This window comes from Rattus rattus, chromosome 14, assembly GCF_011064425.1.
Source record: "Rattus rattus isolate New Zealand chromosome 14, Rrattus_CSIRO_v1, whole genome shotgun sequence".
In the NCBI taxonomy this organism is placed as follows: domain Eukaryota; kingdom Metazoa; phylum Chordata; class Mammalia; order Rodentia; family Muridae; genus Rattus; species Rattus rattus.
In genome coordinates this window covers 79,146,338-79,170,244 of record NC_046167.1, presented here as the reverse complement: position 1 = coordinate 79,170,244, position 23,907 = coordinate 79,146,338, and the positions used below count along the sequence as shown (strand labels likewise).

General features: G+C 46.0%; 1 protein-coding gene across 4 annotated transcripts in view; it reads left to right on the top strand.

Moving 5' to 3' along the window:
• The window catches only part of Ntrk2 (neurotrophic receptor tyrosine kinase 2), a 314,316-nt gene that overhangs the window by 158,392 nt on the left and 132,017 nt on the right, over positions 1–23,907 (top strand). For 3 of the 4 annotated variants that reach the window (XM_032885280.1, XM_032885279.1, XM_032885278.1), the window contains exons 13-14: positions 15,173–15,220; positions 20,426–20,614. In XM_032885280.1, coding sequence (XP_032741171.1) covers positions 15,173–15,220; positions 20,426–20,614 — 237 coding nt within the window. The remainder of the gene's footprint in view (positions 1–15,172; positions 15,221–20,425; positions 20,615–23,907) is intronic. The other variant, XM_032885281.1, reaches the window with a different exon arrangement.

Sequence of the window (23,907 nt, the reverse complement as noted above, 5' to 3'; positions counted from 1 at the left end):
TGTGTGTGTGTGTGTGTGTGTGTGTCTGTCTGTGTGTCTGTGTCTGTATGTATGTGTGTGTGTGTGTGTGTGTGTCTGTGTGTGTGAAAGTGTGTGCGTGTCTCTGTGTTTGTGTGTGTGTGCGTGTGTGTCTGGGTGTTTATAACCTCCTCCGGCTTCCCATGCAGAGCTGTTGCATTGAGGCTATCAGAACATAGCTTCCAGTGCAAGTGGCCACCCCTGCAGCTTGCTGCCGTGCACTCCCCAGCCAAGATGGACTGGTATCATTCCGGAAGCATGGGCAGCAACAGCTCTTACTCCTGACCACTTCCTTGGCTGTGGAGTTTTAGTTCAACAACTGAGGAGCTCTGGTGTTTCCTTTTATAAGGGCCCTGATCCTACTGAATGAGGGGTAACACTTATGATCCCTTATCTCCAAATGTAGTCATATTAGGGGCGAGACTTTCAACATGATTTTATGCACGCACAGTTCATTCCATAATAACCAACATCACTGACAAAAATGTAATCCCGACATCCCTATTCAGTCTTGGTTTGGGTGAGATTGTAGGTTTTGTTCGGTTGTGTGTTTTTGTTGTCCTTTGTCTCTGAGAATGAATGTGCTGAAGTAGCCTTGAGCGGACACCGTGAGGCAGGGACAGTTAGCCATGCATCCATCAGACTGCATGTACATGAACTGGAGGGCCAGGCAGTCTCCTTAAGAAGGAAACCTGGCAAGAACCTTCTTAGAACACAGCTTTTGGTACTGATTTAGTGAAAAATTAGATTTTCAAGAAAACCTAAGACTTGAGACGGAGTCGGACCCTGGACATGTCACCCACCTTTTGCATACAAGTCAGCTGTGACTTAAAACCTGTCAAGTTGTCCCCAAATAACAAAGATATACAGTAATTAGATTCTACTGCATTGCTTCAAAGACTGGTCCAGAAGAAAAGCTCAGGAGGAATGGTCAGCCAATAGCACCCTTCAGAGAAAGGTGTGGCCTTCTCAGGGAATGATATGAATGGTCCACAATGTTTGCTTTTCACCATGAGTTTTTAAATAATGTTCCTGTTTTTTGAGGATACCGCACAATCTATTTTGATACTATTTACCCCTCTCCCAACCCCTCCCACATCCCCCTCCACCTCCCTATCCCTATCCACCCAAATCCACCTACACCCCCTTTCCCTGCCTCCCCTCTTTCCCCCTACCTCCCATCAATTCCATTTTGTATGAGATAGCTAACATCGGGCACGAGGCCTGCCTTGGAGTGCGGTCAGCGCACCAGGTGTCAGACCACTGAAGAAAATGGGCTTTGCCTCTACCAGGAGCAATCAGACGCCAAAGCTCCTGAGACGGGGCGGGGCTTTGTGCCCACCACACCCCTTTTTTCCATGCTGTGATGTTGTGCATGCAGGGATGTCGTCGGACTCGGCTCGTGCGGGCCTTGTGCCCACTGTGTGCGCATCTTTCTCTACGGTGTCTGGAGAGCTCTATGTGTCTGATCGCCTCTGACTCTGAGTAACATCTCTCTCTCTCTCTCTCTCTCTCTCTCTCTCTCTCTCTCTCTCTCTCTCTCTCACGTGGATCCCTCAGCCTTGAGGTGAGGGGTGTGGTATGGACATCCCATTCAGTGCTGAACATTCCAAAGTCCCCCATTCTCTGCCTGTGGGGGCTCTAGGTCTCCAGCGCAGCTCCTCTGATGTGGGTTAAGTGATGCACTGATCTATAGTAATATGTCATCAGGTACTGCTTCATTGCTGTGTTCACTTGGCCGAAAACTGGAGTAGGTTTTCCCCTAGGGAGCATGAGAGGTCTCACCTCGAGGCCCTTGGCTTCATTGATAGTGTAAGACATGAATTCCATTTTGTAGAGTTGGCCTTAAATTCAATCCAAACAAACAAAAAACCAAACAAACAAAAAACCAAACAAATAAAAAAACGGTTGTTTACTGTAAATAAACCATTTACATTATTTTAAAACTCATACTGAAAAGCAAATACGTGGACCATCCACGTCCCACCCTGAGAAGGCCATGCCTTTCTCTGAAGGGTTCTATTTGTATATTTCCTCAGATGTGAATGTCTTTAAGATGATTTACTTGGAGCTTCACTCTTGAGGAAGCCATACCTTCTAAAACATAAAAGATCATCTCTCCTCCCACTGAGCAATGCACATGGTTAGAGAGGCGTGCTCTCACACTACTGTCTCTCCTCCCACTGGGCAGTGCGCATGGGCAGAGGGGCGTGGTCTCACACTACTGTCTCTCCTCCCACTGGGCAGCGCGCATGGGCAGAGGGGCGCGGTCTCACACTGTCCTCCTACTGGGCAATGCGAGTGGGTAGAGGGGCGTGGTCTCACACTACTGTCTCTGGAACCAACAGCTCAGGAAACTGCTGCCTGGACATGAGACTTTGTCTGACACCCTGGCGAGGGCCAGTGGAAGCGAGGCACCCTGTTGAATCCTAAGGATCCCCACGCCATGTCTTCCCACTTTGCATAAGCAGAAACAGACTTCGGGGTAGGGAGGTGAGGGGACCCAGCGTCTGCAGAGAAGAGGGGTGAGCATGTGAGTATCTAACCCAAGCATGGGCTCACTTGTGCCAAATTTGACTTTTCACTGAATGTTGCAAGGTCCTGGTTGGAGTTCATCCATCTTTTATTTTTTGATTAGGTCTTTATGAGGCAGCAGTAAAGCAGTTTCCAGTGTTGTGTCTCCTTTAGAACATTTCATCAGTGGCTTTGGGTCACTTATTGGGCATCTACATGTGGAAAGTACTCAACTTAATTGTATTGTAACTGTTACAAAGCTGACGGAAAAGGGTATGGGGTGGACTAGCGCAGAGTCCTTAAACTCTGATAGAAAAAATAGAGTTGTAGAAACACAACCACGTGGTACTTATCCCAAGAAACTGCCCAAATGTGCACTAATTTATTAATTTATTTTTATTTGAAGAATAAAGAAGCATTTCATGGTGAAATAAACTTTTCAGGTGCATTTGTCGGAATGAATGGCATTTAATGATCAAAGATAGAGTTTGAAGGTCACCTTTCAGGAATAAAGACACCGGTTTCACCAGGCAGAGAGGTGGTATGGCTGTTCTGTTCTCGTTAATTTTTATATTGTTTGGGACCTATCAGGCAGCCAATGGGGAGGGCCTGTGACAATGAATAACACATAGGAAGAATGATGGCATGTTTCCTGGAAGAGTGCAGACTGGAATCTGAGATGTGTTGACACAAGTTGCGGCTGACACAGCTGGAGTCAGGTCCTGTGGCCGGGTGAGGGTTTTAAGTGTTTTAGACTTTATTCTTCTCTTCCTCTTGGCTGTCTAGAAAAGTTTCATGAGCGCATCAGCTCACAGGCCACTGAGGTAGTCCTATTGGCGGCTGAGAGAGGGAGGCTCAGAGACAGCACAAGCAACTGCCGTGCGTCCATAAAGAAATGGTGAATCTGTGACTTAGCCCCGAGACAGAGCCCGAGTCCAGTTCCTGATGGTGACAGTAGCCATGATGAGAGCGATGATCTTGTATTCCGGAGAGAAGAAATGACATGGTCAGGTCACTCTGAGGCGTATCCAGGGAAAGGGATCAGTGTGCCTTTGCATAGGCAGTCTGTGATTTGTTTTTTTAACAGGTCCCACATTATTTAGAATAAATCCAGGCCTTTCTACGCTCTGTCTGGGCTTCTCACTCTCACTCCTTCGCATCTGAGAGTTTTAGTTCCGCACCGCATGGACTGTCATGCACATCTTACATCGTAGGGGGTAGACTTGGGTATTGGTCCAGGCACTGTGGATGTCAGGTTCAAAACCGTAAGCCCTGTTCCAGAAATTGTCTTAGGCTCTGTGCCGTAGGAACTTCTCTAGGCATTGTGGTGACTGACCAGCATTTCTGGCTTCAAACCATCGGATGCACAGAACACACGCCCTCCACTTCACCCCAGCATGGGGACAACCCAAAATGTCTCCATGATCTTTTTCCTCTGGAGGCAAAATTACTCCCACTCTGAGACCCCCTGACCCTAACAGTCAATTTGGATAATTTTTCAGATAATCCATGGCCTTTAAAGAACACTTTGGCCATTTAATGGGAAAGGGTAAAACAAGAAGTGAATTTTCTCTCACGGGTCTGGCCTTCTTTTACCGACGGGGAAGGAAGCCACCTCAAGCGACCCAGCAGAAGTGTCAGCCTCTTCAATGGCATCTTGTTTTGAGGGATAGGTTTTCGTTTGGTTCTATTATTTTGCACTACTTATTCAACGTTTTGCCTTATTAGTACACACAAGTCTATTTGTTGGGGTTCACGGTGAAGACTTCCAAACAAATAAAGGGTGCAGAACCATAACTTACATCCTGACCGTCATCGCACACTTCCTGACTTTGGGTAGAATCAACAAGCAACATATCTCGGAATGTCTGGATGCCTCACTGTGCACAGCCCTCTCCTGTAAAATCCCAATCAACACAGAAAGCTCCGTTAGCGGCGGCAGGTGACGGTTCAGAGGGACTAAACATGTATGTTACGTGTACAATCTCAGTAACAAAATCGCAAATGCCAGCATGACATGAACAAAACAGCAAGACTGTGAAGGCAGCAAGCAGCGTTGCGAGTCTCCGTGTGGGAGCCCTCCTTCCTTTGGAAGGTCTCACTCAGTGGCAAGGTAAGAGGGACCGGTCTGAGCACGTCCTGCAGGTCTGACTCACTGTTTGGGTTCTCCATGGAAACCAAGTCTCGAGGGAATTTGTCATAAATTGTTTGCCAGGCTCTGTGGACTTGTCATTCTCTTGGAGGGCCACTAGCACGCTTCTAAAGCGAGTTCTTTGTGAAGTCTTTGCTCTAAATTACTAACCGGCACTGCTTTGAAGAGAAGGGAATTGGAGCGTGTGTGAGGCCGCATTAAGAGGGGGTCAGCAGGAAAATGTGTGAGCACAGACAGACGTCACCTGCCTTCCCTTAGAGAGCTTGTGGTAGCTGAGAAAATGTTCTCAGAGCACTCTGAGCTCTCACTGGGGTACGGGAAAGAGGCAAAGCTTTGAGTTTACTCTCTCATGTCTGTCAAAGCCTTATTATTAGGCCAGGCAGATCCTGCTTCGATCCAAGCCCAAGCCTGGAGTATAAGGAGGGTCCCACCTTTCACTCACCAGGGTGGAAGCTTATGGCCTTTGTTGTGGATCTTTCTGGAATTTGCAGTTTATTTGAAGAACCCAGCAGTTAATTGTGGGCGATTTGAGAGGTAAACCCTGCTGAATATCCTTTGAAATAGTCTGCGTGTTCAGAATGAAAGAGAAAAGTGAGTGCCAACCGTTTTTTTCTTCAAGATTAGTTGTTTAAAATATAGGATTGGGAGACCCTGCTGTGTTTCACACAAGACTAATTTCATCCATTCCCGCTTGAGGCTTCTGGACTTTAAATCTCCTAGGCTTTTGTTTCAGCTTTTTTTTTTCTTAAACGTGGCAATAAATGCTGATCAAGTTCCCCTAATTAAAGTAGTATCTAATCTCTAGTAGGCTCCTGTCACATAGCAAGTATTAATAAGCACGGTTTTAAAGATTGCTTCTGCGGAACACAGGCTCTCCTCAAGATGAGACCTAAAAGAATCCAAAGATTATTTTTCCAGAGAAAAATCTAGGCCAGTTGCCTGAGTGCTCTTGGTGCATGTCCCTGATGTGTGTGTCCCTAATGTTTATAGGACACCGTAGCTTGTTGGACTCCCTCCCCAACACCTTTCTCTGTGGGGGAAGAACCAGTCTAAGATGGGGCCGAGGCTCACTCAGGACCACGCTGGATACTTCTCACGGTATCTGGAGAGAGTCAGTCCTCCTTGGCATCTAGCCCAATGCCTCCATTCCACATCACTGCCTGGAGTGATGGCTTCTGTATATCTCTCACCCTCAGGGAAGCCTCCCAGGACACATGGGGGTGTACTCGGGGCCGCATGGATACCAAGGTCCTCAGAGCTCACGTCTCTTTCATGCCTGAGTACCTCCCTCCACATACTTTAAATCATCTCTCTAGATTATTTATAATGTCTAATATTGTGTAAATTCTGTATAAATGTCATACTATAGTGTTAGGAAATAATGACCAACACATATATATATGTATACATATACATATATACATATATATAGTATTATATATATGTAAATATATATAATTTAACAGTTAGATTTATATGTTAAGTACTCAATACACAATACATTCACACAATAAATTCACTGCCAATTAATAAAGATAGAAATCGCCCACCTAGACAAGATAAAATTGACCTAGACCACCTGGATCTGGATTATCCTTCTCCGTTGTCTCCATCTTGAGTCCGCTCGCTCCTCCTCATGTCCAAAATATATTAAGAACATACACACACACACATATACATATACATTTGTATAGATACACAAACATATATATATATATATATATATATATATATATATATATATATATATATATCTTCAGCTGGTGATTGGTTGAATCCTCAGGCGCAGGACCTACAGATTCAGACGACAGGCTGTGCTGTGCTCAAGTCCCTTCACAGGTCCACAGTGAATCAGGAAGTCACTGTATTAGCAAAGCACAGTGGGTTTAATTTGGGTGTGTAATTTACGCATTGGCATTTCCTTACACTTTTAATAATTGATACTGTTGTGTATTAAAAAATCATTGTTGTACTCATCACTGCCAAGAGCATGGCAGCTCTGGAGAGAGTGGTGAACTACACAAGCAGGCTGCCTGTACTATGGTATGGTATAGAGAAGTATGGTCTGGTCTGGTATGCTATGCTATGGTATAGAATGGTGTGGTATGGTATTGTATAGAATGCTATGGTGTTGTATGGTATAGTATGGTATAAAATGGTATGGTATAGTATAGTATAGAATGCTATAGTATAGTACGGTATAGAATGGTATGGTATGATATGGTATAGAATACTATGGTATGGTATGGCATAGAATGGTGTGGTATGGTATAGAATGTTATGATATGGTGTAGTATGCTATGCTATGGTATGGTATGGCATGGCATAGAATAGTATGGTATAGTATAGTATAGAATGTTATGGTATGGTATAGAATGCTATGGTATAGAATACTATGGTATGGTATTGTATAGAATACTATGGTATGGTATGGTATTGTATAGAATACTATGGTATGGTATGGTATTGTATAGAATGCTGTGGTATGGTATGGTATAGAATGCTATGGTATAGAATACTATGGTATTGCATGGTATAGAATGCTATGGTATAGAATACTATGGTATGGCATGGTATAGAATGCTATGGTATGGTGTGGAATGCTATGGTATGGTATGGTGTGGTATGGTATAGAATGCTATGGTATGGTATGGTGTGGTATGGTATAGAATGCTATGGTATTGTATGCTATGGTATGGAATGGTGTGGTGTGGTGTGGTGTAGTGTAGATTCTCAGGGTCCCAGTCATCCTTTCTGGTGTCACCTTCCCTGCACAAGTTGAGCATCATGTTCCAGAATGCTATGGTATGGTATGCTGTTGTATGGTATGGAATGCTATGGTATGGTATGCTATGGTATGGAATGGTATGGTGTGGTATGGTATAGAATGCTATGGTATGGTATGGTGTGGTGTGGTGTAGATTCTCAGGGTCCCAGTCATCCTTTCTGGTGTCACCTTCCCTGCACAAGTTGAGCATCATGTTCCAGAATGCTCACTGTTTTATATGTTGGATTATTTCCCCAGTTTTTCAATTTGTAGGCACATAATGAGACATCTTGAAGAAGGAACCCAACTCCAAACACAGAATTTATTTTTCCGTCACATAACATTGCATACGCATCGCCCGTGGGCAATTTGATTCATTGTTTTTAGTGTGCCTGAATTTGGGCTATTATTCAGCCTGAACCTGACATTGCCTCTGCAGTTCTTCCCCGCTGTGCGGCCAGTGCTCAAAGTCAATGACGCTGACTTGAGTGCATTTCAAATGCCATGCTTGGGGATGTGACAGACTCACCTGTCCTCACATCCTCAAAGCCTCTCTGCACAGAGACGTCCTCCTTGGCAGAAGCCCCCAGCAATAGCAGCTGGCAGCTGGGGGAACATCTTAGCTTCTGTAACTTTGAGTCCAGGTGACTCTGAGGTTCCGGCCACATCAGTATTCAAGTCTGCAAACAGGGACAAGACAAGAGAGGGTGAGTGAGTGGAGCCGGGCTCAGAGGGACTGAAGTGAAGGGGTGGGGTATGATGTGTGGCCCAACAACTGAATACACAGAGATAAGAATAGGGTGCAAACAGCAGGGAGCGGCCCCTAGCGGTTCACTCATCGGAAATCTGGAAAGGGACGGCAGGTAGGCAAATGACATCGTCTTGGAATGACAACCAGACGCTTATAAAATTGCAAGTAGCTGTCAAAGGGTTGAAATAAGTGATTTTATACTTGAAAAACAGTCATTCCAGAAGCACTGTGGGAAGGAGACTGCAGGTGGCCAGAGGGAGCAGGGAGGCTGAATCAGAAGGTCTGTGGAAGAGTGAGCAAGCGGGAAAATAAAGACAAAGGTGACCGTTCTCAGCGCTCGGCCCAGCTGCTGGCAGAGGATGGATTTAAATCAAGTACAAACACAGAAGACCTGCCTGGTTATCTCTGGCTCACTAGCACTTTTCTGTGTGCTAGCGTTGGCTGTCAGTGTGTTGGAGTGAGAAGTCACTTGAAACACGGGGAAACCTATGAGCTTCATTTCCAGAACAGCGCAGATGTGAACAGACATAAAAGTTTGAACGTGAGGCTTAGGTTCTTTGGTACTCTTGAGGAGGCACGGAACTGATACATGTGCACACATGTGTCTCTGCTCATACATGTGCATCTCTCTTGGTCTATGTACATCAGTTAGGGTCAGCACTGTAAAAGATCTTCAGAGCTAAAAATGGATCAAACATGATAGTCTGATTCTTGCACAGGGATACAAAGTGTGTGTGTAGGTGTGTGTGTGTGTGTGTGTGTGTGTGTGTGTGTGTGTGTGTGTGTGAACTGTTTCCTGTTTGTCCACATTCACATGCAGTTCTTCCTAGCAACAGCCCGTTGTGATCTTCAGGTGGTAAGAACCTAGCTTGTCCGTGTCTTCTGCATTCTGGCCAGGTTGAAGGGCAAATAGGGTAGATGGGAAGTGTGGGGACTTTGTGTGGCTGAGCCTTGCACTGGCTAGAAATGGATTCTAGAGCAGCAACTAACTGCAAAGGCATTGGGGAAACATAGTCTAAGGGGTAGGAATAAAAGAAAAACTATTGACTTCAAGGGTTTCAACCATTAACGCCTTGTCTTTGTCACAGAGAAGTCTTAAAAAGTATTTTATGTGCACAGAGATTTCGCCTGCCTGTATGCAAGTGTCCAGAAGAAGATGTCAGATCCCCCGACATTCAAGTTTGTGAGCTGTCATGTGGTGCTGGGAATTAAACCTAGGTCCTCAGCGAGAGCAGCCAGTGCTCTCGGCCCCCGAGCCTTGTCTTCCAGCCTGGGAACGGTTTACTGATAGTTTCCTTAGAGAGCAGTGGGAATAAGGAAGCTGGAAGTTTAGGGGAAGAGAGTGCACGCGAAGGTTGATGGGGGAGGACGTCCTCTCCATGACATTCAGAATCAGCTCAACACAACCCAAGCTGTCACCCTAGTCTGTGACAGGACTTGTTTACAGCGCTTAAGCCCACAAGTACACGACAAAGTGGAGCTGAAGTGGAAACCTAGCCCTGAGCTGCATTCTTCTGAGAATGGGAGGAACTGGAATGACCTTGAAACCAGCTACGAGTTAGTTGATTTCAGCCAGAAAGGAAACCGTCAACACGGTGACCCTTTACTCTGCTTCTCCTCCACACTGGTGGCCAGCAGCCCTCCTGCATTTGGAAGGAGTCAGCTCATGCTCCTTGGGATGCAAGCCCTGTATTTAGAACCCTCCCCGGGGGCAAAGCCACCTGGAGCTGCCTCCTCCACGCACCCTCTGGGAGAAGGTGCTGCCTCAGGGAGTAGAGACCAGAACAGTTCTGCTGCAGAGTAGTGGATTCATCCTCCCCACCCCACCCCACCCTACCCCACCATCACCCCCCACCCCACCCTCACCCCCACCCCACCCCACCCCCCACACCCCCACCCCACCACCCCACCCCCCCCCCCCCCCCCCCCCCCCCACCCCACCCCCCCCCCCCCCCCCCCACCCCTCACCCCCACAGTGGTGGGTGTGTTCTTCTTGGGGCTGAAGGATGGGGCGATAACAGCATTTACAAGTTTTAATTTCTGTGGAGTTATAAGATCTGGAGACTAGCGATTTTTCTCTCCACATACAAATGTGTTTTTTTTCCCCCTGAAATATAAAAGGAAGTCCAGAAACTGGGGTGTCTTGAGGTCAGAGCCATTGGTAAGCTGATGCTGAGGCCTTGTGTGGCTGGGATCTGCAGGGATGGTCAGGTTTCATCCATTTGCCTGTTTCTGGCTCCTTTCTCTGACTTGCACTTAGGTTATGAATACTCCCCTTTCAACTCACTGAATCCTAACTGTTTCCTCAGAGAGATGCTTGGAAAACGAATCCTTCCTGCTCTTTCATTTCTGCTCTGTCCCGGAGTTGCTGATGTATTGATGTGTCATTTTTCCACTCTCTGGTCAGCTTTTTCCAAGATCATTAGGGTTTAACTGGTTGATTTCTTAATGGAATCCAAAAGGGACAAAGCCTTTATGGTGACTGTACCCACATTTATTTTTTGAGGGAGCCCTTCCTTCTGCTGTGAATAAAATGTCTCAGGAAACAGAAAATAAAAGGAAGCTGGAAAGGCCCCAGTCCCCAAGGGTGAGCCACCACAAGAAAGGGCGAACATTGCTTTGGTCTTAAGATCACTGCTTCAATCCATCAAGGAGGAGGAGTTGGATGGTCAGAGCTTCATTCCATCTCTCTGAAGCTCTCACCTCTCTGGCCTCAGAGGCCCCAACGCTTATATTCTCATGGGGAGGGATTGTGAGAGGGGGAACGGGGAGGGGGGCAGCGGTCATCATGACTGTGACTCCTTCTGAAGGGAGCGAAGACATCAGCAAGTTGGGAGTAAGCTTACCGGGATTTAGCAGCAGTTAGGGAGTCTTGCTTGTGCTCGTGAATAAAACACTGAGCAGTGTGTAAGTTCCACCCGGCCCCACCTCCCTTCTCCAGTACCCTAAGGGTCAGGATGTGAGCATTTGACCACTCTGGGCTCCAGAGCATCCTGCCATCACCTTTCTGTCTCCAGAACAAAGTCCCTGAGCCTTCCGTTTAGAACAGGTTGACCATGACTCATAGCTTATGCCCACGACTTTCTCCAGTCACCTCCCCATGACTCGTCTTCAGTGGTCTGTGGGTGGGCATTGGGTAGCAAGAGATCATGTCTGAACAAAACTGCTCACGCTTGGTAGCGAGTGAAAATCCTGGAACCCCATCTAGCGTTAGGCTCCATATCTTAATGCTATCGCTACCCTTCAGTAGCCTTACTCCAATGATCAAGCCTTTGGACACACAAGGACCCTATGGACACACACACACACAAACCTTTGAATCTAAAAAAAATTAAAGCAGAGAAACCTCTTATATCCTCCTAAGCACTGAAGTAGGGATTTTTGCCCCAATTCTTATCTGGGATTTGTGTCTAAGAAGCTCCCTCTTAGAGCTGTAAGGTTGTTTCTGTTCTAAGTTTCTTCAGGACCACACGGGCAGTGCCAGCAAATCCCTCACCTTCTTCAACAGGAAGCTGTGTAATTCCCTCCCTAGACCCCTCTGTTGGTATCAGGAATTTCTTTCACCTCCAGCAGGGACACTGCCTGGTCACTGTTGCCATGGCAACGGCCATACATTTCCCAGCATACCTCTGGCTTAGTTCCCAACTTCACCTGGGAGCAGTTATGTCATAGTCATATTCCAAATAAAAGGCAGGCATTTTCTGCCTCCCCTCTCTTTCTCTTCTTTCTCTCGTCCCTTCCCCTTGCCTCGTTCTCCTATTAAACCTCTCCACGTGGAACCGTGTTGGCTTGGTGTGCTTTGTCTGGGCGAGAGCCCAGATCTAAACCCTAACACCCTCAACCTGTGATCTCTGGTTCCCTAACTCTGCCATCTCCTCATCAGGCTATGGTGCCTCAAGCCTTCATTTCTCTTTAAACCTCTAGGCCAGTCTCTTTTGCTCTTGGTCTTTCTATCCCATAATTCTGATTCCATCCTGCAGCCAAGACATTCTGTCTGAGATTAACTGATCCAGTCTCTTCCTGGTCTGAGATTGCTGGCACTTTGGTCTTGTTTCAAATCTAATGTCCAAATATGTTGAAGTGCAGGGCTCTATGGGACGCTCATGGTGTTCATGGTCACCTAATTCTAGGAGCAGTGTCTTCTCCTGCATTGAAGTCTCCAGTGACTAAGGACCTGGAGAAGAGATGCCAAGTTCAAAGTCTGAAGCATGGCATCTACCAAATGCAAACGGCCTTAACCCGATTGTCGATTCAGAAACGTCTTAAGTGGACGTCAGAAGTTGGGAGAATCTATGTTCCACTCTGAGCTTGGCTTATTCTAGCCTGCACTGTAGAATTCAGAACTGTGTTTCCTGAAACCTCATCTCCCCTCTAGGATGGAGTGGCTTCTCCTCCTGAGTTCCACCCACACTGAAGTACTTCTAGGATGTCTGGCTCTCCTCCTGCCAAAAGCCCCTTGTGGCAAATCCTGAAGTGATTACTCTTTGAAGCCTCTGCTCTGACAGTTGGATTAACAACCACTAATAAATATTTGACTGTATAGAAAACCCAAGTAATTATAATGTTCCAAAATGTGGCATGTCTTACACGGAAAAGGCAACTTTAAAAGACAAAAGAAAGCCAGATTCTCAGAACAATCCTGTCTGTCACTACAGTGTGGGGTGACCGCTTAGAGTCTGAAGCCCTGTGAGTAACTTTCAGGGGGAATTTGTAATCCAGGAAAGATATGTCTGGAGAGCAAGTGGGCACCAGGACTATTGTGCGAGCTGCACAGGAGACATTCCCACACTTTTCTTATCTACAGCGTCTTCGATGCACTCACACAAGGCAGCAGGGTCCAAGAAGCAGCATGGTGATGATTTCAGGGGCGCAGGTAGGAGGACACAGATTGCCAAGGCTCTGCTAGTAAGGCGGAGCTGCGCCAAGGGCAGAGAGGACGCAGAGGCGACTCACTTCGCTTGTTTGCATTGGACTGGAGCTCCACCATACATTGTTGCTAAAAGTGAGAGTTGATACTTCTCAAAGTGGTTCTGCTCAAGCCTGTGCTCTCAGGAGCAAGTCTAGTCACAGGATTTACCCTACTGCAAGGGTGTTTGTGAGGAGAAGAGCACCTCAGGAGTATAAAACAGCCAGTGCCGCCCATGTTGATTGTAAATTAATGAAAGAAATAATCTGAAATGAACAGTCAGGGAGGAATGAATGCTGACCTTTAATGGGTTTGCTGAGCAAAAGAAAGGTAAAGGAAGAAATACACAAATGAAAAGTCTTGAAAAATGCAATCTGCTATTATTTTTTTCAAAAAGTTAAGTCAAAAAAATACCTAGAGGGAGAGAAGGTAGTTTGGTGGTGGAGCACTCGTCTAGCATGTGCGAAGCCCTGGGTCCGATCCTCAGAACTGTCAAAGAAACAGATGCATGATAACGGTTGGAGTGGAAATCTCGGCTCTTGTCCGGACAAACCACGCCAAACCAACATGGTTCCACGTGGAAAGGTTTAATGAGAGAAGAATAGAAGAAGAGAGGAGAGGAATAAGGGCCGGCCATGGGCACGTAGAGGGAAGATGTAGGGGAATGGGAAGAGAAGGATAAAGGGGAAGAGGGCAAGAGGCAAGAGGCAAGAGAGCAAGAGATTGAGGAGGGGGCAAGCAGCCCCTTTTATAGTGAGTCAGGCATATTTGGCTGTTACCAGGAAACTGTGGGGCGGAGCATACCTGGCTGTTGCCAGGAAACTGTGGGGGTGGAGCATACCTGGCTGTTGCCAGGAAACTGTGGGGGTGGAGCATACCTGGCTGTTGCCAGGTGACTGTGGGGGCGGAGCTTAGATGGAATGCTGGCAGTAACTCCACAAAGCAGGACACTGTTGAGCAGGACTCGCTGTAATGAGTGAAGCACACTAGGTTCTAGGCAAAGGATCTTTATTGGGTTTTACACCGAGGCCAAGCTTTCATTCAGGTTTGTAAAACCTGCAAGGAAGTATTTAGATGAAGGTCATCACCCCTTTTCAGAAGCCAGCTCTGTGCTGAGGCCTTAGCTCAGCACTTGCTTAAGGCCCTCGGGGTTACTTTCCTGCATCTCGATAACTAAGTCGCTGAATAAATAAATATCAGCTTGGGTTGCAAGCCCAGCATGCAGGGTACTGGGAAAGCAAAACCTAAGCCTGAGTCTGAATCGGTCAGGGCGGCAACTTCGAGAAGCATCCTGGAGCGTGTATGGAGGCTTTACCCGCAACATTTCTCTTAACTGAGTTCTCGGACCTAGTTTTAACCTTACCTGAAGATCACCTCAGGGCCCAGGCAAAGAGGCAGATGGCTTAGGGAGTCTCTGCTCCCTTACTGGCCTCACAGCCGTAGATTGTTTCTGTTGTACAGTAAACGCTCGCTTGGAACTTAGTGGTTCCCTAAGGCACATGAGCTACATCGTCGGCACCTCCCCAGACCCCTGAAATTTTGTGTTATTCTTTTCTTTGCTCTTTGTTGTCTCTCGGCTTCAGATACGATCTGTTTCCTCTCATGGCTCTAGAGCTGTGGCCCATTCTTCAAATGCATTGTGTGTCTTCGCCCCATCGGCTGTCTTGGTAGGTGATTCAATAGGAGGGAATGATTTCTCCCCTTGCCTAAAGGAAGAACTGAGAAAGCGGAGCCAACAGCTCCAAGCTGTTAACCCTGGGTTTGGGCAGAGCTTCCTTGGAAGACAGGTTGTTGCCTCTTATCTGATTCAAGTGTCCATGCTCTCTGGATGAAAGACAAATGTTTGCACAAACATCTGAAACCTAGCTTCTAGGTGTCTGAGAGGAAATCTTGGTCTTCAGTGGTTTTTAGTTTTGAAACGGTTCTTTTTGTTTGTTTGTTTTTGTGTTGGTGGTGGTGGGGGGAGGGGCATCCCTGAGTTAGATGACTAAGGGCAGCGGACTGTCTCCCGGGTGTTTCCGCTTCTCTTTCGAAGTTTATTTTATGGTTTGTTGTGGTTTTCAGATGTCTCATGGTTTGGAATTGGGAAAGTAAAGTCAAGACAAGGTGTGGGTAAGTAGTCACTCCTCTGGCTTTACTGGGCTCAGTTGGTTGGCTCGCAGAACCCACCAACTATTCTCATTGGTTCCCTCTATTCTCATTGGTCTTCTACTTCGTTTGTCTTCCCTGTTTCTGATTGGTTGAAGGAAAAGACCCAGCTTTTTCTTCTTTTCTTCTACAAAAGGTATTCCTTTTGCAAACTGTTTAGTAAGTAGGTTTTGCCCGATTGAAACTGACTCGATTTTAATCCAGTGGGCGTGTCAATGGCTGTCTCTGGTCTAGGGATTTGAAGGTTTAAGACACAGACTAGAAGTACACCCGTGCAGTGCACCACCGAACAGGCAAGCTTGGGCAGGTTTGGCTCTTAACTTCGTTCTGTTGGCTATGGTGCAGTAGAATTCTGAGCTGGTGAATTAGCTGTTCATTTATGATGATTTTTCCCCCTCAGAAACAGACTTCCACATCCAGACACTGTGATTTGTGCTTGATTGCTTTCTGTTCCCTGCATTCAAACCAAGTGCAGACAATTGAGAAGCGGAGCGAGTATTTCGTGGAGTGAATGCAGATGGCGTCGCTCATTAGGACCCAAGTCAGGTGTGATCGCTCAGGACTTCTACTCTGCTTCCTATTTTCTGTGGCTACAAAGACAGAGAGTGGAAGTTGGGTGGGCAGCTTGAAAAGATAGTTTTCTATCATTCTTCTGGATTTCTAAGGTTTGGCTGTCGTGGGCAGACTCTCTTGGTTGCTGCTCTTTTCCTAGCAATGGTGGCTTTAGGTAAAACTTCTAAGTTGTGGCTATACGTAAGGAAGCCACCGTTAGTGAGCCATCCGCCCTGCGTGTGCTTAACCCAGCCATTTAAGGAAGCCTGATCCCTTTATTGTTTGACATTGGACTTTGTGCAGTCGGACATTCTCTAGCAGTGTCTGTCCAGAGATCCACATATGACCCCAGGAATGAGCTCAGATGGAGACAGACCATCCAGAAAAATCCTGCAGGGAGGAAAAGGTCATCCTTCACTAACCTCAAATATTCTAATGCAAAAACATCTACCAAATGGAAGGAGAGTAGACATAGACTCGAGCCCTCGTTGGAGCACCAGTCGGAACTCCAGGATCATGGGGCTCTAGGAAGCTCCCAACAGGACATTTCAGAAATAGCAAGATGCGTTACAGTTTTTCCTCCTGGTGGGGTCCACAGGGCTCCTCCTACTACAGAGATATGTGTACAGAGGAAGGTGAGCCATTCTGTCTCTACTGGATGATGCCATCTTCCTTCCCGTAAGCAGCTAATCACTGTACACCCCCTCAACGTTTTCAAGACCCCTTTAACTACAGAAGGATGCTCAGAGAGAGTCAAGTGTGTTTCATCTTCGGAGTGTGCATTGCTCTTCAGAATGTCCCAGGTATAGCCCACAGAGGCTTTTGTTTACCCATCAGGTTTGCTGAGGCCAACAGTTTAGGAGACAGGACCACCATGAAGAGAGCTTTTGACAGTTTCCAAAAGAAAACATGAGATGTGGTGTGTGGCTGTGCAGGGCAAGTGCCCCACCCTGCCCACAGTCAGCCAGGAGGTGGACGTAGCAAGGAGACGAGAGGAAGAGCCTTTCTTATTGCTTCTATGAGAAGAACCAGGGAGACAGAGGAGGCAGTTCTAGGGCTGGCTGATTGCAGTAAACCTACAGGCTCCAGATGTCTATGCTTTCTCGAATTCTCTGGTCTTTGAGTGACAAGACAATTGGATAGTGACTGAAAGGTGAAGACACACGGGGAGGTGACTGGGGATGTGGCCTATGTTGGTCTGTGTGTGGAAGATGAACTGGTGGCCAGGCATGTGCTCTATCTAGAGACTGAGCAGCAGCCCCCAGGGTCCAAAGCACCAGGCCACAGAAAGCAGAGACCACAGGCAATGCATTCAGTTGCTGAAGAGAAGAAATCCCTCCCTCCCTCTGAAGGCATGGTTGGAATTGAGAAGGAAACTTATTTCCCAGATGGCCATTTTAATCACTGGAAAAATATGTTCAGTTAGACTTAGAGACATCTAAAAAATCAAATATATATGATATGTTATCCCGTAGCTCTGAAGAGACAAAGTTGTCTCTCCGTACCTCTATTTAAACTGTTTCATCTTGAAATAAAAATTAGCTAAAATGTTTCCATGTATTCCACCTCCTGTTTATCAGCCTTGTAATTAGACCTAACTACCCCAAAATTCACCAGCTGCGACACGCCTAGCAATCTGAAACTCTGCGTTAATATTATAATACAGTTTTCAAGTTCTCCTGAGTTTCTCTTAACAAGCTATGATGTGCCTCTGACTTCTGTCTCCTTCTTTGTGATGTCTGCTCAGCCACGTGCACAGACACACAAAGACACAAATCATAAGACACGCACAGGCTGCTGTCAAATTATATAGACAGTCATTGTCCCCATCGGGAGCTCTTCACCCCTCCCAACTTTGCTGTGCTCTGCGTTCCGTTATATTAAAATGTTCGTAGAAAAACGGTCTTCATTCCCACAACCTTGGCAGCCATATCAATCTTCCAGGCTTTGGAAAAGTCACTAATGAAGGGAACAGCAGTTGTATTAATATTCCTCTGATGGATTGCTGTGGTTTGTGATACTCCATTTGTCAATGGTGACTTTCTGTAAAGTGAAAAGGCTTTTGAAACATTGTATCATTCTTTAGCAGCAGAGTTCAGGAGCTTCGGTGTGAGCATCCTGTCCTCGGTTCTCATCCCTTTGCACTGAGTTATATGAGGGGCGACTGTTAGCTAGTGCATCTGGGAATAAGGAGCATGCTTTGATCAGCGTGCTAGGTTCTCGGAGAAGTCTCCATTGTCTTCTACTCAAAACACAGAGCATTGCTCTCTTTCTCGCCGTCAAACTGGGGTCAGAGAATAACCGAAGTCAACGTGTTTCTAATTACAGTTGAGGCTCAGGAGGAGCTTTGTCACAACACGTGGAGTATTTGACGATGACAACTTCTCCATCTCTGGGGGTCCAGGTGGAGCCTGGAATCTTTTGAGAAATACATGGCCTTGACTGCACCTCCCATGGGAGTTACGAGGGTTGCAAGCTTGGTAGCTGGTAGCCTTCAGGAAGGGAACAGCTGCTCTGGGGACCTAGCAAGAGATTCGGCAGCAAAAAAGGAAAAAGCAGCTTTACTGACAATGCACAGAAATGCAAGCATAACACATCTCCATTCCCATCACTGGCTCGGAGCTGAGTGAGCGAGGCTTGTCAGAAAGCAGATCACAAAACAGGGATGGCTGGGGACATTAGTAAGAACTTGTCCTTACAGCTATTCTTGGCAGCACTCCCATCGTTTGCGAACACAGATGAGCAAGACACAAGACAAGCAGAGCCAACCGGCAGGCTTGCCTTGGCTTTGACGGTTGCATGGCTTCTAAGTTGGCTGTGTGAGGACATGTTTGCAGCATCAAGCCGGAGCGTCTTACTAAACACAGCTTAAATGTATTCCCATTGAGAGGCCGCTTAAAAAAAATCACTGATAATAGCAGAAGGTTCCCCTCCTGCCCCCGCCCCTTGCATACTTTGTTTAAGACGCAGACTAACTGGGGATTGTCCAATGGTTATCAGTACAACCGCTAATAATCCCCACGGGGAGGAAAATGGATCTTGGAGTTGGGTGGGCGGATTATTATTATATTGAATAGGGAGTCAGACTGTATCAGACTCTGGCAAAACAACCTTTGCTTTTGTAATTGCTTTGCATGGAAGTAATTAAGGCTGAGGAGAAAGTAGAGAAGACACAGAGGTACTGATGCATGCTGGGGCCGGGGTTGTAAACCCACGCCCTTGGCCGGAAGAGCAACACAGACTTCTCTTCCTTAGCAAGTGTTTGCCTTGTCTGGGTGTTCGATTCTTCCCTCTCACTCTGCCTGATTCCACCCTTGCTCTTTTTCCTTCCTGTCTTCTCTGGGGGACAGCATGATCATTTTGTATACTTCACATGCAAGCACATGATCTGTGTCTAAAAGACTCGGCTCCCACATGTGAAGTGACTAATCACTCGATATTCAGCGTTCTGGAGGACTCTTCTCCTATGTTTTGATCTTTGTGGACCCCCTTGGGCTGACTTGAGTTGTCAGTTGATATGTTGGTTGGGCAAAAGGTAGTGGGGTGAATACAGGGGCATGGATCCTGAGGCACTGGATTAAAAAATTAACTCTCATATTAAAAATACTGAGCTATTTCTATAGTATAAAGGGAACTCAATAATGTCAGGGACCCTATCCACTACTATACGTGAAGCACTTTTGGGTTTGTAACGCATTTTCGTACCTCACCTCATTCCAGTCCCATATAATAACAACTGGGTACTCTCTAGCACAGTCCAGTCCCCACTGTGAGCAAATGCAGAGCCACAAAGAAGGTGAGTGAAGTATGAGGTTAGGAAACTCAGATCTCCACGTCTGCAACACCACTTTCATTCCCCAGAGAAACAGGTGTCCTGAGTTTGTGCCAGGAGTTCAGTGGCAGGGCGCTCCTAAGGTGTGCGTGTAACCTCAGGTCCTGGGAGCTGCGGGTACAGAGGAAATGAAGGAGTTGGAACCCTCACATGCTGCTGGTGATTAACAACATTGTGCGGCCACTTTGTGAACCAGTTGGGTAGACCCTCAAAATGTCTTCCCTAGGATTCACCAATCTCGTACAAGATCACTGGGAGCATGTGTGTCCCCACAAAAATGTGCACATGTGTGTTCAGAGCTGCAGTATTCTTATAAGTCAAAGAGTCCCAAGTCAAGGACAGAGGGTTAGGTAAATGGTCCATGCCATGTCTGTATAGTTTACGATCATTCAGCAATGAAAAGGAAGTATTGACATGTGGCAGAGAGAGAGAGAGAGAGAGAGAGAGAGAGAGAGAGAGAGAGAGAGAGAGAAAGTGAGTTAACCTTTAAAACATGATGCCAAGTGAAAGTCACGAGTTACATTGGCTGCACTTGTGTGGAATGCCAACCCTTGTTAACTCAGAGTAGGAAAGTAAATTTGTGGATGTCTGGGACTGGGAGCGAGGGGAGTGGGAGATAAATACTAACCAGGGCCTGGGAAATATCTTAAAATTAGATTGTAGTAATAATCGAGACACTGTGAACATACCAAAGCCCGCTGAAATCGCGCATTTGGAGCGTATATGGACTAAAGTTCAGCCGAAGCCACTAAGTGACAGAATGCCTGTGCTCCTTCCAACTCTAGGCCCAGCTTCCGTCATCAGCAACGATGATGACTCTGCCAGCCCTCTCCACCACATCTCCAACGGGAGCAACACTCCGTCTTCTTCGGAGGGCGGGCCCGATGCTGTCATCATTGGGATGACCAAGATCCCTGTCATTGAAAACCCCCAGTACTTCGGAATCACCAACAGCCAGCTCAAGCCGGACACATGTAAGTACAGCCGTTCATACTTACTGACCCACTTGCTGCCTAGCTGTCCCAGTGACTGTGTTTATCAGAGCCTCTCACAAGGCTGGCTGGGGGCCGAGGGCAGTGGAATCTTTGAGGATCCGTACACTCTTTGGCCTCTAGGCTAGATTCTTTAACTTGTCACTTAGGGGAATTCTCAGGGTTTGTCTCCTGCTGGGCTGGGAACTGGGGTAGAAGTGAACTTCTCTTGGAATCCATTTTCCACGATCATTTGTCAACATGGAGTTGCAATCAAAGCACGCATATCTGGAGAAGGATGGAGACGAAAAGCAGAAGTGCTGTTAGAATGCACATCACTTACAGTTGACGGGCAATGGATGTAACTCAAATCTGGCTTATTGGAAGCAATTAAAGCACTCATTCTAGGCAGCCAGGAAGGCTCCATGTGTCGTACAGGTGGTATTGATTTGGGGGTAGTTCTGCGTTCTTTTCTCAGCCCTAATTTCTAGCACCACGGGGCCTTGTGATGTCACAACAGTCACATCAAGAAGTATGGGTCTAAGAAGGAGAGTGACTTTTACTTTTAATAATTATGTTAACCTTGCAGCCTTTACTAGCAAGGTTGGGCTATTCTCCTGTCTTCCGAGCCACTGAACAGATATAAAACACGGAGCAAGACCTTAAGAGCAGTCGAAAATTCAAAGCAAAATGAGCACACGCACTTTCTCCATTGGAATACAGGCCTTCTCTCATGCATGCATAAGAGGCCTTGGGGGCTAGAACATTAGGTGGTCTTCATCCAGGGCTCTCTGGCGATGCTGAGGTGGCTGTCCTCTGGCAGATACCCCTCCACAGCCTGCCTATGTTCTGCTTCACTTCACTCTCTCGGAGGTTAAGAAGGACAATTGTAAAGTTGGGTTTGAAGACTGATACTTTGTTGAAAACCCATTGGATGAGAGGGCTTAGCAGTAACATCTCTCTGCATACAAGAAACATGTGTCTTTTCTTTCTATTCATTTACTTTTAATCTCAAGGCATGTTTAAGATTGAAGTTGGAACTAGGTATCAGAGGTAACAGTATTGTAAGTTTGTGATGTGTGAGAATGGGCCCCACCAACCATTTTAGCTGAGTTTGTTATGGTAACATGATACATGATATAGTACACAAGGATGCTTAAAGATTAGTAAACTCCTTGAACATTCAGTGTGGTTCAAATTCCTGGTGTTCTTATTCTAATAACTATGGTATGGTCAAGGGAGGAGGAGATATTGTTTAGAATTAGGCATTCTTGGTGGAATCTGGCATTGCCAGGGTTACTTGAGATGTCTGCCCAGCAGACACAGCAAATGGCAGTCAAATATGAAGAAAAAGCAAGATACTGAAGAGAATCTGAGAGAGAGAGTAAGAGAATTTGGGGTCTTTCCTTTAGGAATATATATTTTAACACCACCTCCTCCATGAAGAGTAGGCTGTGTGGTACTTCCAGCAACCCAAGGCTGGATAGTGGAGTTGACTAAAACGAATGTGAAGTTGGCTTTCCTTCTCAGTGGAGAGGTAAGGCTGAGTTATCAAGCAGAGACCATTGCTCCAAAGTGTCCAAAAAGAACAAATGAGCAAAAAGAGTAGACACACTAATGTGGATGGAGGCAAGAACAAAGGCCTCACCATTACACCAAGAACCACAGGCAACCAAGGAATGCTGAAAGTGGAAGAAATCATCTTCACTGGGGAAGAGCACATCAATTGATTATCCAACATCAAATGATCAACCCTGAAAACATACATACAAGCAATATACAGATTGAGCTTGTTGTATATATTTAGGAATATATCTCTATCTTCTATCTATCTATCTGTCTGTTTATCTATCTATCTATCTATCTATCATCTATCTATCTGCCTGTCTGTCTATATCTATCCATGTTTCTATCTATGTATCTATCTGTCTGTCTATCTATTACCTTTCTATTTATGGACAGACTGATATAGACATTATATATGATATATATGTAACAAATTATATATAAAAACAATTAATGAAAAAAGAGGCCATGAATATGAAAGAGAGCAAGGGGTGGGTATTTGGGACAGTTTCTAGGGAGAAAAGGAAAGGGGGGAATTGTAAATTATGTTATAACTAGAAAGATAAAAGAAATAATTTTTAAAAAGAAAACTTCCTTTCTTCACGGGGAAGTTGACTATGCATAAGAAGTGGGTGGATGGCCGCAGAGTTTGTGTCCCCACTGAAAGTCTCCCTCAGAGTCCCAAGAGGAAGTTTGCAAAAGTCATCTCTCCTCAAATCGAGAATCCATGGGGATTTCAGAAGATGTTTTGGTTATTTCTGGAGGCTTTCGGTTTTGTGGCTTAGCTCTGATGTGCCACCCACACATGGAAGAAATAGTTGTCCTCAGCTTCCAGCTCCTGGCCTGGGCCCCAGAGCATCAAGTCTCTCTGGCTTCTCCTTCTGTACAAAGTCTCACTGAGCCCTCCATCCTTTCAGTCTTGGTGCTATCAGACACGTCTTATCTTACACAATCTGAAACTAGCCTTTTTTCCCCTCCAGACTTTGTCTTTGATGATTTTTGGAAACAGTTTTAAAAAGTTACAGATCTTCCATGGATACTTTGTCAAAGGAACCCAGACAAAGGGGGATTTACCTCCCCCGCCCTGTGTACACAACATGGCTTCATTCCAGTCTGTTCACTGCCTATGTTGTCCTGGGCTGTGTCGGGGTATGGCGACATTTGACTGTGTCTCCGAGGTCCTGCTTAAGTTCAACTTTAGCTCTGGGAAAGCAGCCACTTTACCTGCTACCCATAACCTAGCACAGGACATAGTGGGTCTGTGACATCAACCGATGTTGACAAGATGTGGCTATCTATTCCTGAGGTATTAGTTACCAATGGATTTGTAACAAAATTTCTTCACAGTCCCTTTTCACTTGTTTCATTTCTACTGAACTTGTGTACATGTTCTTTTCATTAGATATACTTTTAACAAAGTAGTAGGTAACTTAACTGGATTTTGACAATTTTAGTAAAACAGGATTTACAAAGTCGCCTTCGACTAAACAAGCTACAGTCATCCCAACTGACCCATTTCAAAGCTCACTCAAGAGACCGGACATACAGAGGTCTATCTCGCTTTAGGTCCATGAGATTCTGAGAGGCTAGTTTCAGATAGGTGATTTTTATCTACTGTCCTAAATAAACCAACTTCTTATAACCCTTCAAGAAGGACTCTTCCCAAAAGATGCTTTGATAATGACAAAAGAATTATTATGAAGCTTCTGAAGATAGCTTAGCTTTTCCCC